Source organism: Podarcis muralis, chromosome 9 (assembly GCF_964188315.1).
Source record: "Podarcis muralis chromosome 9, rPodMur119.hap1.1, whole genome shotgun sequence".
NCBI lineage: Eukaryota > Metazoa > Chordata > Lepidosauria > Squamata > Lacertidae > Podarcis > Podarcis muralis.
Genome location: NC_135663.1, coordinates 76,511,933 through 76,525,529, shown reverse-complemented (window position 1 = coordinate 76,525,529; position 13,597 = coordinate 76,511,933). Strand labels below are relative to the sequence as shown.

Sequence of the window (13,597 nt, the reverse complement as noted above, 5' to 3'; positions counted from 1 at the left end):
GACTATAAACGCAGTAAATGAATAAGTGAATGAATAACTCCCTCCACACTCACAACACTTTTAGGCCAGAGGGATTAAGAACAAAACAGAGGGATGGACAAAATCCTTGTGGGCGGAAGAGCTTCTCTGCTGCCTTCCTAGACCAGCCGTGGAGGAGGAGAATCACAGGGCTGCTTGTTTTCAATTTTCTGATCCCTGGGCTGGCCCCCAGCCAAGCCCTTTTAGCCGTGAAGGGGATAAAGTTCTTTGCCTGGAGGAGATCCTTCACTCTCTGCCCGCCAGCTGAACTTTGCCTCCCAAGTGTGCTTCCCTGGGGCTGCATCTCTCCCGGGATCCCCTGGTCAGATGAGGGGAGACTTGGGCTCAGCTGGGCTTTGCAGAGTTCCCTTGCCTCTCAAGGCTGCACCCCAGGCAATGAGCTCTTAAGGAAAACCTGTTCCAAGGGGGCACCTCTGGGGAGGAAGGGGAAATATCAGCAGATTTTGCATGTCTTTGAACAATCTGGACTCCTCTCATCAAGTTGTTTTGTCTACCTACTGGGGAGAAGTTTGCCTTCTCTCTCTGCTAGCCTGCCTTTCGAGATCTTGATTGCAAACAAGGTAATATTCTGTTTTACCTGCTCTGCCTTCAAACCATCTTATTTCCTTTACCAATGAACTTTGGGCTGGCCATGTGTTAAGCCGTTAGCCTTTTAAAAAAGCCGCAAAAAAAGTTCTATGTAACCACCATACTGAACAGTAACGTTTAAAATCCCCAGTTATTTAACCTGTGGTGATTGTTGTACAAAGAAAGCTGGCCGTTTTGTTTCTTATGAAAGCAGCATTCCTTGTGATCCAAAGTACAAAAGTTTTGTTTTCAAATCCTCTTTAGATTTTGTCTTAATTAGAACCAGGAAGTATTATATGAATTCTTTCTTGTTAAGAAATCTCTCTCTCTCTCTCTCTCTCTCTCTCTCTCTCTCTCTCTGTGTGTGTGTGAGAGAGAGAGAGAGAGAGAGAGAGAGAGAGAGAGAATAAAACAAGAATTGTAACTTTCCCTGGTCAGTAAAATTTAATTTCTGGAGTTCCTGAGTTTTTTCTCTTACGCATTTGCTGGGATTTACGTGTAGCTGCTGGAATTTAAATCTTCAAACACATTAAAAATTGGATGCTTTGTTTTGAGCCCTGCCAACTTCCACTTAACCCCAGGCTGTCATTATCAATATGACTACTCTCCAGAGTAAAGTTTCAAAGGCATTCAGGAATATTTATGGGAAAGTTGGGGGAGCTTTCGCTTGAACAAAGACATGCTCATTGGCAGGACTTCAAAACAGGTGAAGCATCTGATTTTAACATGGGCTTGTTTTCTTGTTTTAAGAAAGAATTGTTTATGATGCTTGTATTTCAGATTTGCTAACCAATACAAAGTGGATATAAATTATACTGTAATGTATTTTTAAAAATAAAATGAGCTCTTCAGTCACCATTCATCATTCATCCCAATGGAAGCTTTCTCCCCCCCCCCCCATGCAAAGGGGGCCTGATCTGAATCTGAACCTTGGCATGAGACGTTGGGGGCTTTAGCTCTTTGTCACCTCTGTTGTGGTCCTGATCCATATTAGGCCCCTGCACTTGCTATTTGCAGCAGCTTCCATTGGAGCAAATGGGGATAGGGAGTACTTTATTATTATCTGTTAGATTTCTTCCCTTTCACCTGAAGGTCCCAGGGCTGTTTACAACCACAGAATATCAACTGAGACAATTTACAGTCAAACAATAGTGTGAGTCTCAAGTATGAAAGGCAGGGTACATCGCTGTTAGGTGATGTAAGAGCAAAAGGCTAAATGCTCCACATTTGTAATTTACTTTCAAAAAACCTGTGCATTTAGCAATTGTGTGGATGGCGTCTCATCTAATTCCATTCTAAATCTGTATTTTTATCGCTCTCGTGTTACTCTGCATTTACTCTGGAGCCAGAGCTTTATTATTATTATTATTGTGTGTTCAGGGTTGAAGCACAGACAGCCTTCGCCAGTGGCCGTGGTTTTGTTAAGCAACCTCCTTGTCCAGGAAGGGCTGAACTCCAAACTCTCTTCCTACTCTGGACAGGACTCCCACCAAGCAGAGATTAAACCTGAATCACTGTGGGAAGACTGTGATTCTTGTTTGGTTGACCTCTCTTCTTGGTGGGGGGCCTCTGAAGATTAGTGAACCAGCCTTCATCACCCACCCTGTCCATTCCTTTGATGTACCCTAAGCTTATTCCAGGCCTTCCCTCTGCACCCAGAGGTTAAACACTCTAAGCCTTGATGCAAAGCCTCCAACATTTCTCTGATGAAAATAAGGGCATCCTATTCCATAATAATGGGACGTGGGTGGCGCTGTGGGTTAAACCACAGAACTCCCTCGACCAATAAAGCGAGATGAGCACCTCAACCCCAGAGTCGGCCACGACTGGACCTAATGGTCAGGGATCCCTTTACCTTTATTCCATAATAATACTAATAATAATACTAATATTACTACTAATAATATTTTTATTTATTTTTATTTACACCCCTCTGGGGCTGGTTGCCCCAGCCACTCTGGGCAGCTTCCAACATACACACATATACACACACACACACACACGCGCGCGCACACACACACACACACACACACACACAAATACCCCATTTAGAAGACTTCTCTATACAGGGCTGCCTTCGGATAGGGTTGCCATATTTCAAGGAGTGAAAATCCAGACAGAAAAGTTGTTGAGATTCTTTTGAGAAAGTTGTTGAGCTATTTTTAAGGGAAATCTCCAGAAACAACACTGCCGTCATTGGTTGCCATACATGCAGATTTTCCTGGATGTCAGCGATTTACGCTCACACACTGTTTCCGACAGCCGATGGCCAGATATGTCCAGGAAATTCTGGGCATATGGCAACACTGCTTCAGATGTCTTCTTAAGGTTGTATAGTTACCTATCTCCTTGGCTTGAGGTCAGCTCAAAGCCATTGATGAATTTTTGCTAAATAAACAGTGAGGGCTGCACTAATCTCCATGACAACAACAACGAGACGATGCAGAGATGGTTGATTTGAGTGGGCAAGTTATGGCAGGACTTTTCTTCTGCAATGTGGATGGCAAGCCGCAGTCCAACAGGTAAACCTTTTCCCAATATGACGATGCAGTTCTCTTTTTAAAAAAAATAATAATTCATTTTATAACACAACTAAACAACACAAACAGAAAAACAAACAATACAAACAAATTCTTGTCTTATCCTTATTTTTTCTAAACATTGTTAGATGAGCTTCCCCAAGTCCCCCCTATCTGATTTTCATTTTACCTCATCTTTAGTAGTTTACATATATCATAATTTTTAACCAATTTTTAACCACGCTTACTTTTACCATAAAAATCTTCACATTTTATCACTTGCAAATAATACTATTTTAAAATGCACTATCTTCTACTTCTAACCCTACAGACTATATCCACTTCCAAGTATATTCCAAAATTTAAATATTAACATATTTTTTCAGATATTCTTTAAACTTCTTCCAATCTTCTTCCACCGTCTCTTCTCTCTGGTCTCAGATTCTCCCAGTCAGTTCGGCAAGTTCCATATAGTCTATCATCTTCATCTGCCATAATATGACGGTGCAGTTCCGAGGGGGTGAGGAGGAATTGGGCCCTTTTGCTTGGCCTGCTATCCCTGTTCTCAGAGTGGCTGTGGGAAACCAGCCAGCAGGACCCAAATGCAAGAACCACCCCCCACTGGTGGAATTCAGACGCATTGCTGCCTCCCACTGCAAAGGTAGAGCATGGCCATTGTGGCTAGGAGTCATCCATAGCCCTCTTCTCCATTCATTTGTCCAATTGTCTTTTAAAGCCATCTAGGTTGGTCCCCATCACTGCCTAGTTCCATAGCTTAACTATGCACTGCTTGAAGAAGTGGTCTTTTGCTTCTACTACTACTGGCCTGGGCCTCCCAAAATGTTGTTTGGCCTTTGGGCCTCTGCTCTGTCAGAATTTCAGGCTTTCTTCTTTCCCAGCTGAAATATACTCTGAGTCGAGAGTTGATTTCATGCTCTTTATTCAGCTCATAGTGGTGAGGAGGAATGGAAGTTCCCCCACAATATCTTCTTTATGTACATTATTTACACCATGGGCTGCACATGATTGGCTAATTCCGGGATTCTCCTATAGGCCAATCAGGTTGTGGATTCACTTCCACCTGGAGGTGGATTGGGTGGCTCCTGTGGACCAATCAGACTGCTGCATTCTGGGTCCTATTGTTCTAGGACCAGTCAGACTGCTGCATTCTGAATCCTATTGTTCTAGGACCAATCAGACTGCTGCATTTTGGATCCTATTGTTCTAGGACCAATCAGACTGCTTCATTTTGGATCCTATTCAACTCAGTACATAACTCCAGCCCTACCTGGAGATGCCAGAGATTCCATCTGCGTGTAAAGCATGAGCTCTGCCACCAACAGGGCCGGCCCAACCATGTGGCAAGGTGAGGCAACTGCCTCAGGCATCATAATTCACCAGGGCAGCAAATCCGCATGTCCATTCTTCTTCCCTCCCTTGTTCCTGATGTAGATCTTCCCTCACCCCGTCTTCTCTGCCGGGGAAGCTGCTGCCATGCTTCTCCCCCCCAGCCCCCAGCCCCCAGGAGCAGTGAGATAACGGACAAGGCCTTTTTGACATGAGGAAATAGCAGCAGATAATGGCCAAGGCTCCAATACCACAAGAACACAGAGATAGGGCCCTATTGCAACAACATGTCCTTAACAGGAAGCTTCCCAGACTCAGGCAGGCTGCAAAACCTCTGTTTGCAATATGATTCATTATTTAATCATTTTAATGGTGACACCCTCCTTTTACTGAGGTTGGGGCAGCGTGATGACCTCCAGATGTAATTGGACTGCAGCTGCAACATCATCCCTGACCATTGGCTGTCCTTGCCGGGCTGATGGGAGTTGGAACTGAACATCTGGAGAGCATCACAGCAACTGCTCTTGATCTAGGTCAGGCGAGCAAGGTGTTGGGTTGGCAAGGTTTTGCAGCCCTGTTCAGTCATCCAATGGCTTTAGGAGCCATTGATACCACTAGGCTTGTTCCTCCTGCCCACCTTTCGCCTGTTCAACAGGAGAAGATGCCAAGAAGACTCCACTGGGGGTGATGCTTTCATCTTCAAGCAATTCTTGATCAGTCTTCATGAACCCAGCAGGGCATAATGCTTGTTCGTTTGGGTCTCATATAAGCCACTGTTCTTTGCCCCACCCCACCCCATTTGTTAGACTCTTGAAAACATCTCGGTCACAGGGAAGAAAGCTGTTTAAATCAAGAGTTTGGTTTACCTGTGGCCTTCCAACCATTTGTCAGGAATAAGTTGGAATCATTCAGCATCTGGAAGGCTGCAGGCTAGCTGCCTCTAGTTGAAGCATAGGTGCAGAGCATCCTTTTATGTTAAATGGAGAAGTGACAGTTTGGAATATATTGGATTTTTGCAGTCTAGTTAAATGGTGGATGGGGCCTGTGACTCATCTCTTCACTCTCTACCTGAACTTGCCTCATATGAGATCTGAGAAGGGCCATAGCTTGGTGGCAGAGAACAGAAGGTCCCAGAAGTTCCCAGGCAGGAGAGACTGCTGTCTAAAACTGCCTTTGGTGGGAAATATGGAGCCAGATGGACAAATGGTCTGACTGCTTTCAGGCAACTTCCCACATGGCTGTATTTTTTAGGCACTCCAGTCAGCCCGGACAATGTAGAGCCATCTATTTCCCACTTCAGGTCTAGTTTTCATGCTGCTGTGTGGATTTGTGGTGCTACCACAACACCACAGCAGCTCAAAATGCTCAAACTGATGTGCAGCCAGTTGCAGATGAAAGCTAGAGCTTCCTGGATTCTCAAACAGCTGCTGGGTACTCAGAACAAACATTTGGTTACAGTCAGTACTTATGGAGGGACGTGGGTGGCGCTGTGGGTTAAACCACAGAGCCTAGGACTTGCCGATCAGAAGGTCGGTGGTTCGAATCCCTGCGACGGGGTGAGCTCCCGTTGCTCGGTCCCTGATCCTGCCAACCTAGCAGTTTGAAAGCACATCAAAGTGCAAGTAGATAAATAGGTACCGCTCTGGCAGGAAGGTAAACGGCATTTCCGTGCGCTGCTCTGGTTCGCCAGAAGCGGCTTAGTCATGCTGGCCACATGACCCGGAAGTTGTACGCCGGCTCCCTCGGCCAATAAAACGAGATGAGCGCCGCAACCCCAGAGTCGGCCACAACTGGACCTAATGGTCACGGGTCCCTTTACCTTTTTACTTATGGAAGTATAATATATCTGATTGAACGCATCTGTTAATTTCTGGCCCTCCCTTGGAATTGCTGGCACATAGCCGTGGTGAGTCTGAGAGCCTGTCCTCACTGAGATGCAAAACCTGTGTCTGCCCCCCCCCCCACCTCAGATGGCAAACAGGTACCAGCAGTATGCTTCCATCTGAAGAAGAAAATAAAAATCCATGCATGAATTTGGATTCTTCTTTCTGCCTCTCTTTAATTTGCCGGCAGCAAATTTTTTCCTCAGGCTGTTTCCCTGGAGGGAGGAAGAGAGAGTGGGGTGAGGATAAAGGACAGAGAATTTGGGCACAGAAGAGTGTGGCTTGATCTGTAGTAAGTCTGCAAAGCACCATGTAGCCAGACCAGGAGAACAAAGCTGTCCTGTGTGTACACAAAGCCCCAGGTCCACCTTTCAGTTGCAACAGGTGCTGCTGGAACTGAATAGCCTTGCATCTTGCCTTAATAATGCCTCGCACGTTTGCAGCTGCCTTTAGCTCTCTTCCAAAGCGGGTCAGGTTGCCTTCTGAGACGCTTTGCCAAATCCCCCCTCCGCATCCTGGAATGGGAACTGGTTGGTATGTAGGCAGGGGAGAACAAGACTCAGCTTTCCTTGGGGTGGAGTGCAGAAGTAGCCCCACCTACCTTGCAGGGTTATTGTAGGATAAAGTGGGGGGGGGGATTAAGTGATTTTGAGCTCTTTGCAGGAAGGTGGAGTGTGTGAGAGTTTTCTTTTGTTTTTAAAGAGTGAGGTGTTGATTGCTGAGCTGCATCCTGGTCCTTTGTACATTTCTGTAGATATATTGATTTTGTATACCTACCAACCTACCTACCCTGGAACTTACTGCAATAGCTATTATCATTTGAACGTCAACAAAATACTCTTTGGAGGTTACTTAATTCATATGAAATACTCCTGGAAAATCTGGGACGCGGGTGGCGCTGTGGGTAAAAGCCTCAGCGCCTAGGGCTTGCCGATCGAAAGGTCGGCGGTTCGAATCCCCGCGGCGGGGTGCGCTCCCGTCATTCGGTCCCAGCGCCTGCCAACCTAGCAGTTCGAAAGCACCTTCTGGTGCAAGTAGATAAATAGGGACCGCTTACTAGCGGGAAGGTAAACGGCGTTTCCATGTGCAGCTCTGGTTCGCCAGAGCAGCGATGTCACGCTGGCCACGTGACCCGGAAGTGTCTGTGGACAGCGCTGGCCCCTGGCCTCTTGAGTGAGATGGGCGCACAACCCTAGAGTCTGTCAAGACTGGCCCGTACGGGCAGGGGTACCTTTACCTTTACCTTTACTCCTGGAAAACCTTTCTGCTAGAGAAGGGTAGCTACTTTAAACACGCTGCCTTAAAAAAGAGAAGGAAGATTGGCATAGAATTTACATCTGCTTTGATGTATAAATGAAGCTTCAGATTTAAGTATATTTAAATACAAGTCCTCTTGCCCCAGGGAGCGAGACGGGGAGCTGCCTGTATACCCAGCCTGCCTTCCAGGGGCAAACTGCAGGTGGGCCTCTCCAGGGCCCTTGCTTTATTTTCTTATGGATCTGTATCACTGAACTGGGCATGAACAAGACAGCCCTTCAGTTAGAGGAAGCCTTCAAACAGACTAGGATGGTCCTCTGTAAATCAGGACATGTGGCTGCTGCAAAATGGATCAAAATATTGGAAGCAAGTGGACCAGTTCATGGAGGAGACAGTTATTGGTAGCTACTAGCCACAATGGTAAAGGGACGCGGGTGGCGCTGTGGGTTAAACCACAGAGCCTAGGACTTGCCGATCAGAAGGTTGGCGGTTCGAATCCCCACGACGTGGTGAGCTCCCATTGCTCGGTCTCTTCTGCTGCCAACCTAGCAGTTTGAAAGCACGTCAAAGTGCAAGTAGATAAATAGGTACCGCTCTGGCGGGAAGGTAAATGGTGTTTCTGTGCGCTGCTCTGGTTCGCCAGAAGCGGCTTAGTCACGCTGGCCACATGACTCGGAAGCTGTACGCTGGCTCCCTCGGCCAATAAAGCGAGATGAGCGCCGCAACCCCAGCATCGTCCATGACTGGACCTAACGGTCAGGGGTCCCTTTACCTTTACCTAGCCACAATGTCTATGCTGTCTCCATAGCTGAATGTCACAGTGCGTTTTCTGGAAACCACAGAAGGGGAGAGGGCCCTTGTGCTCAGATCCTGTTTGAGCACTGGACCAGATGGGCCGTTGGCCTGATCCAGCAGGCTCCTCTTACGTTCTCAGATCTAGGGAATGTGGCCAGTTTGTAAAAGAAACATCTTGTTATATGGCGCCCCCTCCTCACAAATCTCTGAGCGGTGCAAGAGTCCAGGGGTATCAGTCTTCCCAGGTACTGTGTTTACTTTTGGACAATGAGACACAGAAGTCTGTGGCATCTTTATGATCTATGGTTCATTTACACACGTATGCAGCCTGAGTCTGGAGGGAGAGAGTGTGGAGCATTCACATCCCAAGAGGGTCCTGTTTCTTCCCATTGCTGCAGCCCCAGATTCCAAGAGACCCCCAATATCACGTGTGCTCTGCCCGCCTCCCGCCCACGCTTGCAAAATGGACCCTGTTTCTGTTTGCTTAGATTCACTTGCCAGTCTTACTCAGAACAAACCCATTGAAGTGAATGGACCTGACTAACTTAGGTTCATTAATTTCAGTGGGTCTACTCTGAGTCAGACTTATGTTTTAGCAATGGCAGCCACCATCCAGGCTGACTTTCAAGCCCAGATTCTTGGCTCAGCTGAGCTACCTTCCTGTTGCAACTCCTGCGTGAAGTTCAATTGAATTGAATTAACTCCCTCTAAAAGAAATCAAAAAGCTGTTCTTGAGTCAGATCTCTTATCGTTTTTATTAAAAGCCACATGCAATATGCTCTCATTGCACTCTCTGCTCCTCCATCCCCTCCCACCCCTCAAACACTTCCCAATTCACTGTTGCGCTATTCATTTTGGCGAAAGGCAAAATGCTCTCTGGGGAGTGATGGATAGTGGGAAATGAAGAATACGCAGGGGCTTTATTGCAGCCATCAATCTCTTCCCTCGCAGTCCCGATCAAAGCCTTTGCTTTCCCAGGCAGAGGTTAGGCAGAGGAGCAAAGGGATCGAGTTTCGGGCAAACGCAGGGCGGAGTGAGGACTCCATGCTGGGAGAGCGAGCAAGAATTTGGCTCTCGCAAGGCGGTCACTGTGAGATGCCCCATTCATGCTTGGCACGGTCTGCGGGGAGACGAGGGGACCGTACAGATGGGGATGTGGTGGCTTGGATCCCTCCGGTCCAAAGGGGGAAGGTGTAGACCAGGCATCCCCAACCTGCAGCCCTCCAGATGCTTTGGCCTACAACTCCCATGATCCCTAGCTAGCAGGACCAGTGGTCAGCGATGATGGGAATTGTAGTCCAAAACATCAGGAAGGCCAAAGGTTGGGGATGCCTGGTGTAGACTCTGGCTCTGAATGTGCCACCAACAGCCTGTGTGACCCCCCCCCTCAGAAATTCTGAAATCCTTCCTTGTACATCTTCTTTGATTTTGGTGATCTGAATTCATAGAATCATAGAATTGTAGACCAAGGGTCATTCAGTCCAACCCCGTGCAATGCAGGAATCCCAGCTAAAACATCCATGGCGGATGGCCACCCAATCTCTGCTTAAAATCCTCCAAGGAAGGAGGGTCCGTCACCTCCTGAGGGAGGCCGTTCCATTGTCAAACAGCTCTCATTGTCAGAAAGTTCTTCCTTATGTTCTGGACTAGTTAGTGGCTAGTAGCCCTCACAAGCTGCACAGTTAAACTATGGAACTTGCTCCCCTTGTGTGATGGCCTGGGACCCAGGCTCGGAACCAGAACCGGAGGAGCCTCGGTCCGCACTGGATCCTCTGCCTCAGGCAGCATCAGAACCGAGTCTGGGGCCTGATTCTGATGAGCCCCAGTCTGCACAGGTTCCCCTGCAACAAGCACCAGCTGGGCCGAGTCAGGGGCCTGAGCCTGCCCTGGCTCCAGACGCGAGGATTACCTCGTTGCCTTCAGCTGGGCCATCACTTACAGCTGCTCCACTACCAGTTTGGTCAGGAGAGGCTGAGGCGGCCCCTGGGTTTAGTAACCCACCGACGTCTCCCGAGCTGCAGAGACTCAGGTCTGAGAGAAGGAGAGACCTGAGGACTCGCAGGAGGAGTGCTCGCCTTTGGGCGAGGCAGGGAGGTGAATCACCGGGGATCAGGACCGGCCGTTACCCTGTCAGAGGTACTGTAGTTTAAGAGCTGGTGGGAATGGGAAGTCAGGGAGGGGTAAACTGCAGAGCCCAGAATTAGAAAGTGGGTGCCTCAGGTTTGCTTTAGAAACGCTGCACTGTAGCTTTAGGGTGAACCCCTTTGTTGTTGTTGTTTATTTGTTTAGTCGTGTCCGACTCTCCGTGACCCCATGGACCAGGCACTCCTGTCTTCCACTGCCTCCCGCAGTTTGTTCATGCTGGTAGCTTCGAGAACACTGTCCAACCATCTCATCCTCTGTCGTCCCCTTCTCCTTGTGCCCTCCATCTTTCCCAACATCAGCGTCTTTTCCAGGGAGTCTTCTCTTCTCATGAGGTGACCAGAGTATTGGAGCCTCAGCTTCAGGATCTGTCCTTCCAGTGAGCACTCAGGGCTGATTTCCCTAAGAATGGATAGGTTTGATCTTCTTGAAGTCCATGGGACTCTCAAGAGTCTCCTCCAGCACCGTAATGCAAAAGCATCCATTCTTTGGCGATCAGCCTTCTTTATGGTCCAGCTCTCACTTCCATACATCACTACTGGGAAAACTATAGCTTTAACTATACAGAAATTTGCCTCCTTAGCTACTGTTTTTTAGAAATGGAGAGCGTGGTTTGGCTGAAATTGGGAGGAGTTGGGACATGGAACCCAAGGAGTGCCTGGTGAATCAGGCCCATGGCCCACTTAGTCCAGCATCCTGTTTCCATGGTGGCCAACCAGATTCCCTCCACCCCAGGGGAAGCCCACCAGCAGGATCTGAGCCCAAGAGAATGTAAGGAGAGCCATTTTGCCCAGTCCTCTTTTAAAGCCATCTTTAATCATTTTTGCTTCAGCCCCCTCCTCCGCCCTGCTCCCGAGATTCACGTAAACCTCTGATAAGTAAAGAAAACAATTGGTTTGGTTCATTCTGGGTCTGGCGTTCTCCGCAGTGGAGGGTGGGTGGGCAGGAACCCAATTCAACCTGCCCTTGGTTCCTTTTAATCTCCTTGTCTCATGTCATGACCCAGACTCTCCCAAGCGAGATTTTTATGGCCACGCTCTCTATTCTCCTTTGTTTTCATCAGCTGTTGAAACAGGAGTCACTTGGAGCCAAGTTCTACAGAGTAAAGTGGGAGGGAGAAAGAGGCAGAAGCAGCGAAAGGAAAGAAAGAGTTGAGTCGGATGTGTTGAGCCTCACAGCTGCCAGAGCCGGGCGCAATGGGGGTTTAAACTCAGCAAGTTGACCTGAATCAGCTGCGGGACAGATGCTTAATAAGAAGGGTAAAATCTATAGCTAAGGAAAAAAACTCACGCATCCCCCCCCCTCCATTATTCTTTGCATTTATCCTGCCGGACAGAAGCAAACAGGATGTCTTCCCAAGGGCTGGTGACCGACGACCTCTCCATGGATGGCAACTTTGCTTATGACGATAACTGGTATATATATGACCAAAAAGGGGACCAGGATGAGTGAGTATTGCTAATTCATTTGTTTCCCAAGTATGACTGAGTGGGGAATCTGATTCAGTGGGGGGAATCCCAGGTCTGAAATGAATGTGCTCCTAAAAACTTTCCCTTCTTTTCAAATTTCGGTTTCCTATCTGCTCAGGATACACCAGCATTTACTGAATGTTTGGTACTTTTATGTCCAGCATTGTACTTTATTTGACCACTACATCTCATAGCTGGTTTGGGAGGGTGTTTTGAGAGTGTTTTCTTGGGGGACCTGCAATGGCATGTGACTACATTTGATTGCCTGACATGTAAAGGTATGTAGTATCTGAGAGATAACATGCAATGGAAGTTAGTATCTTACCTTCATATTCAATGCCCGCCGAAACCATGAGTAGGAGCCAACAGATCTAAAGTACTCAAATTTTCACTGGGGGGGAGGGAGAGAATACATTTTGGTGATGTAGGAGCATATTTACTTTAGGTAGGTCTAAGCCATAATCTGTCTTTCACCACTACCTTGCCACACTCCTTGGCAAAGCTGTTCTTAAAAGTCCCTATGCCAGCATTTTCTGTAATCTATTAATCCTCCTGTAGCCCCATTTATATTATTACTTTATCATGGTCTCCTCCTAATTATTCTGATTTCTGGGGTAGAAATCATATCACATATCATATCACATATCATATCACATATCATATCACATATCATGTCATATATCATATCATATATCATATCACATCCATATTCTGTATTGCTACTAACATGTTTTTGAAAGTAGCCTTTTCAGTTCAGCCCCAAAGCAAATTGTATTTTGAGAACTTTCACTTCTCAAATCCAAGGCATTTTGTTGGGGGGTGCATTTCATACAACTGCACCCCCCCCCCCCGAATACAGCTTTTTCATTTATTTGTGGCAGCTGTGGCCAGTGATCCATGCAATCTGGTGCTGACGGTGGTTCTGCTCCTTAATGGAGCTCAGGACTGTTCCCTCGCCATTCAGAGTGAGGGCAGGAATCATTATTTTCTGATCCTGCCCTCACTCGGATATGGTTTTGTGAATGTTTCCCGCATGGCTGCAGTGTCACTTCATTAGCCTAAATACCCACCAAACAGCCTATGAACAAAGTGGTAACATTGGCAAAAAAACACACACCCTACAATTAGACATCAGTTTTGATGGATTGATGTGAACTGTAGATTCTATCGGCTTGTATCAGTCTAAAGATATGGCTTCATATTTGTTTCAATATTCCCATTTCATTTTCATTTATTTTTAAAGCCTTATTTTTATTTTCCTTCTGCTGTGGGAGCAGCAAGGTCCTCTCTTTCTTTCTTTCTTTCTTTCTTTCTTTCTTTCTTTCTTTCTTTCTTTCTTTCTTACTGGATTTTTGAAATGATAGGCAAAACAAAAGAAAAAAGTTTAATATCACTCTCACAATAAATTTGGTACCAATAAGAATGCTAAGCCTGAGCGATGTTACATAGAGTTTTTCAACAACAAAAAGGGAAATAAAATAAAGACCCACAACTACACCACAGGGTCCTTTGCGGGGGCATTTTGTTGACCCCAAAATATTTTTTTTTATAAAGATTTTTATTCAGAATTTTCAACATA

General features: G+C 46.8%; 1 protein-coding gene across 2 annotated transcripts in view; it reads left to right on the top strand.

The window, feature by feature from the left end:
* Positions 1-216: 216 nt before the first annotated feature.
* Positions 217-13,597, top strand: part of STRA6 (signaling receptor and transporter of retinol STRA6) — a 49,530-nt gene continuing 36,149 nt past the window's right edge. The window contains exons 1-2 of one of the 2 annotated variants that reach the window (XM_077934455.1): positions 217-599; positions 11,886-11,997. In XM_077934455.1, coding sequence (XP_077790581.1) covers positions 11,897-11,997 — 101 coding nt within the window. In that variant the 5' untranslated portion in view covers positions 217-599; positions 11,886-11,896. Of the gene's footprint in view, positions 600-11,492; positions 11,998-13,597 lie in introns of those variants that run through there. The other variant, XM_077934456.1, reaches the window with a different exon arrangement.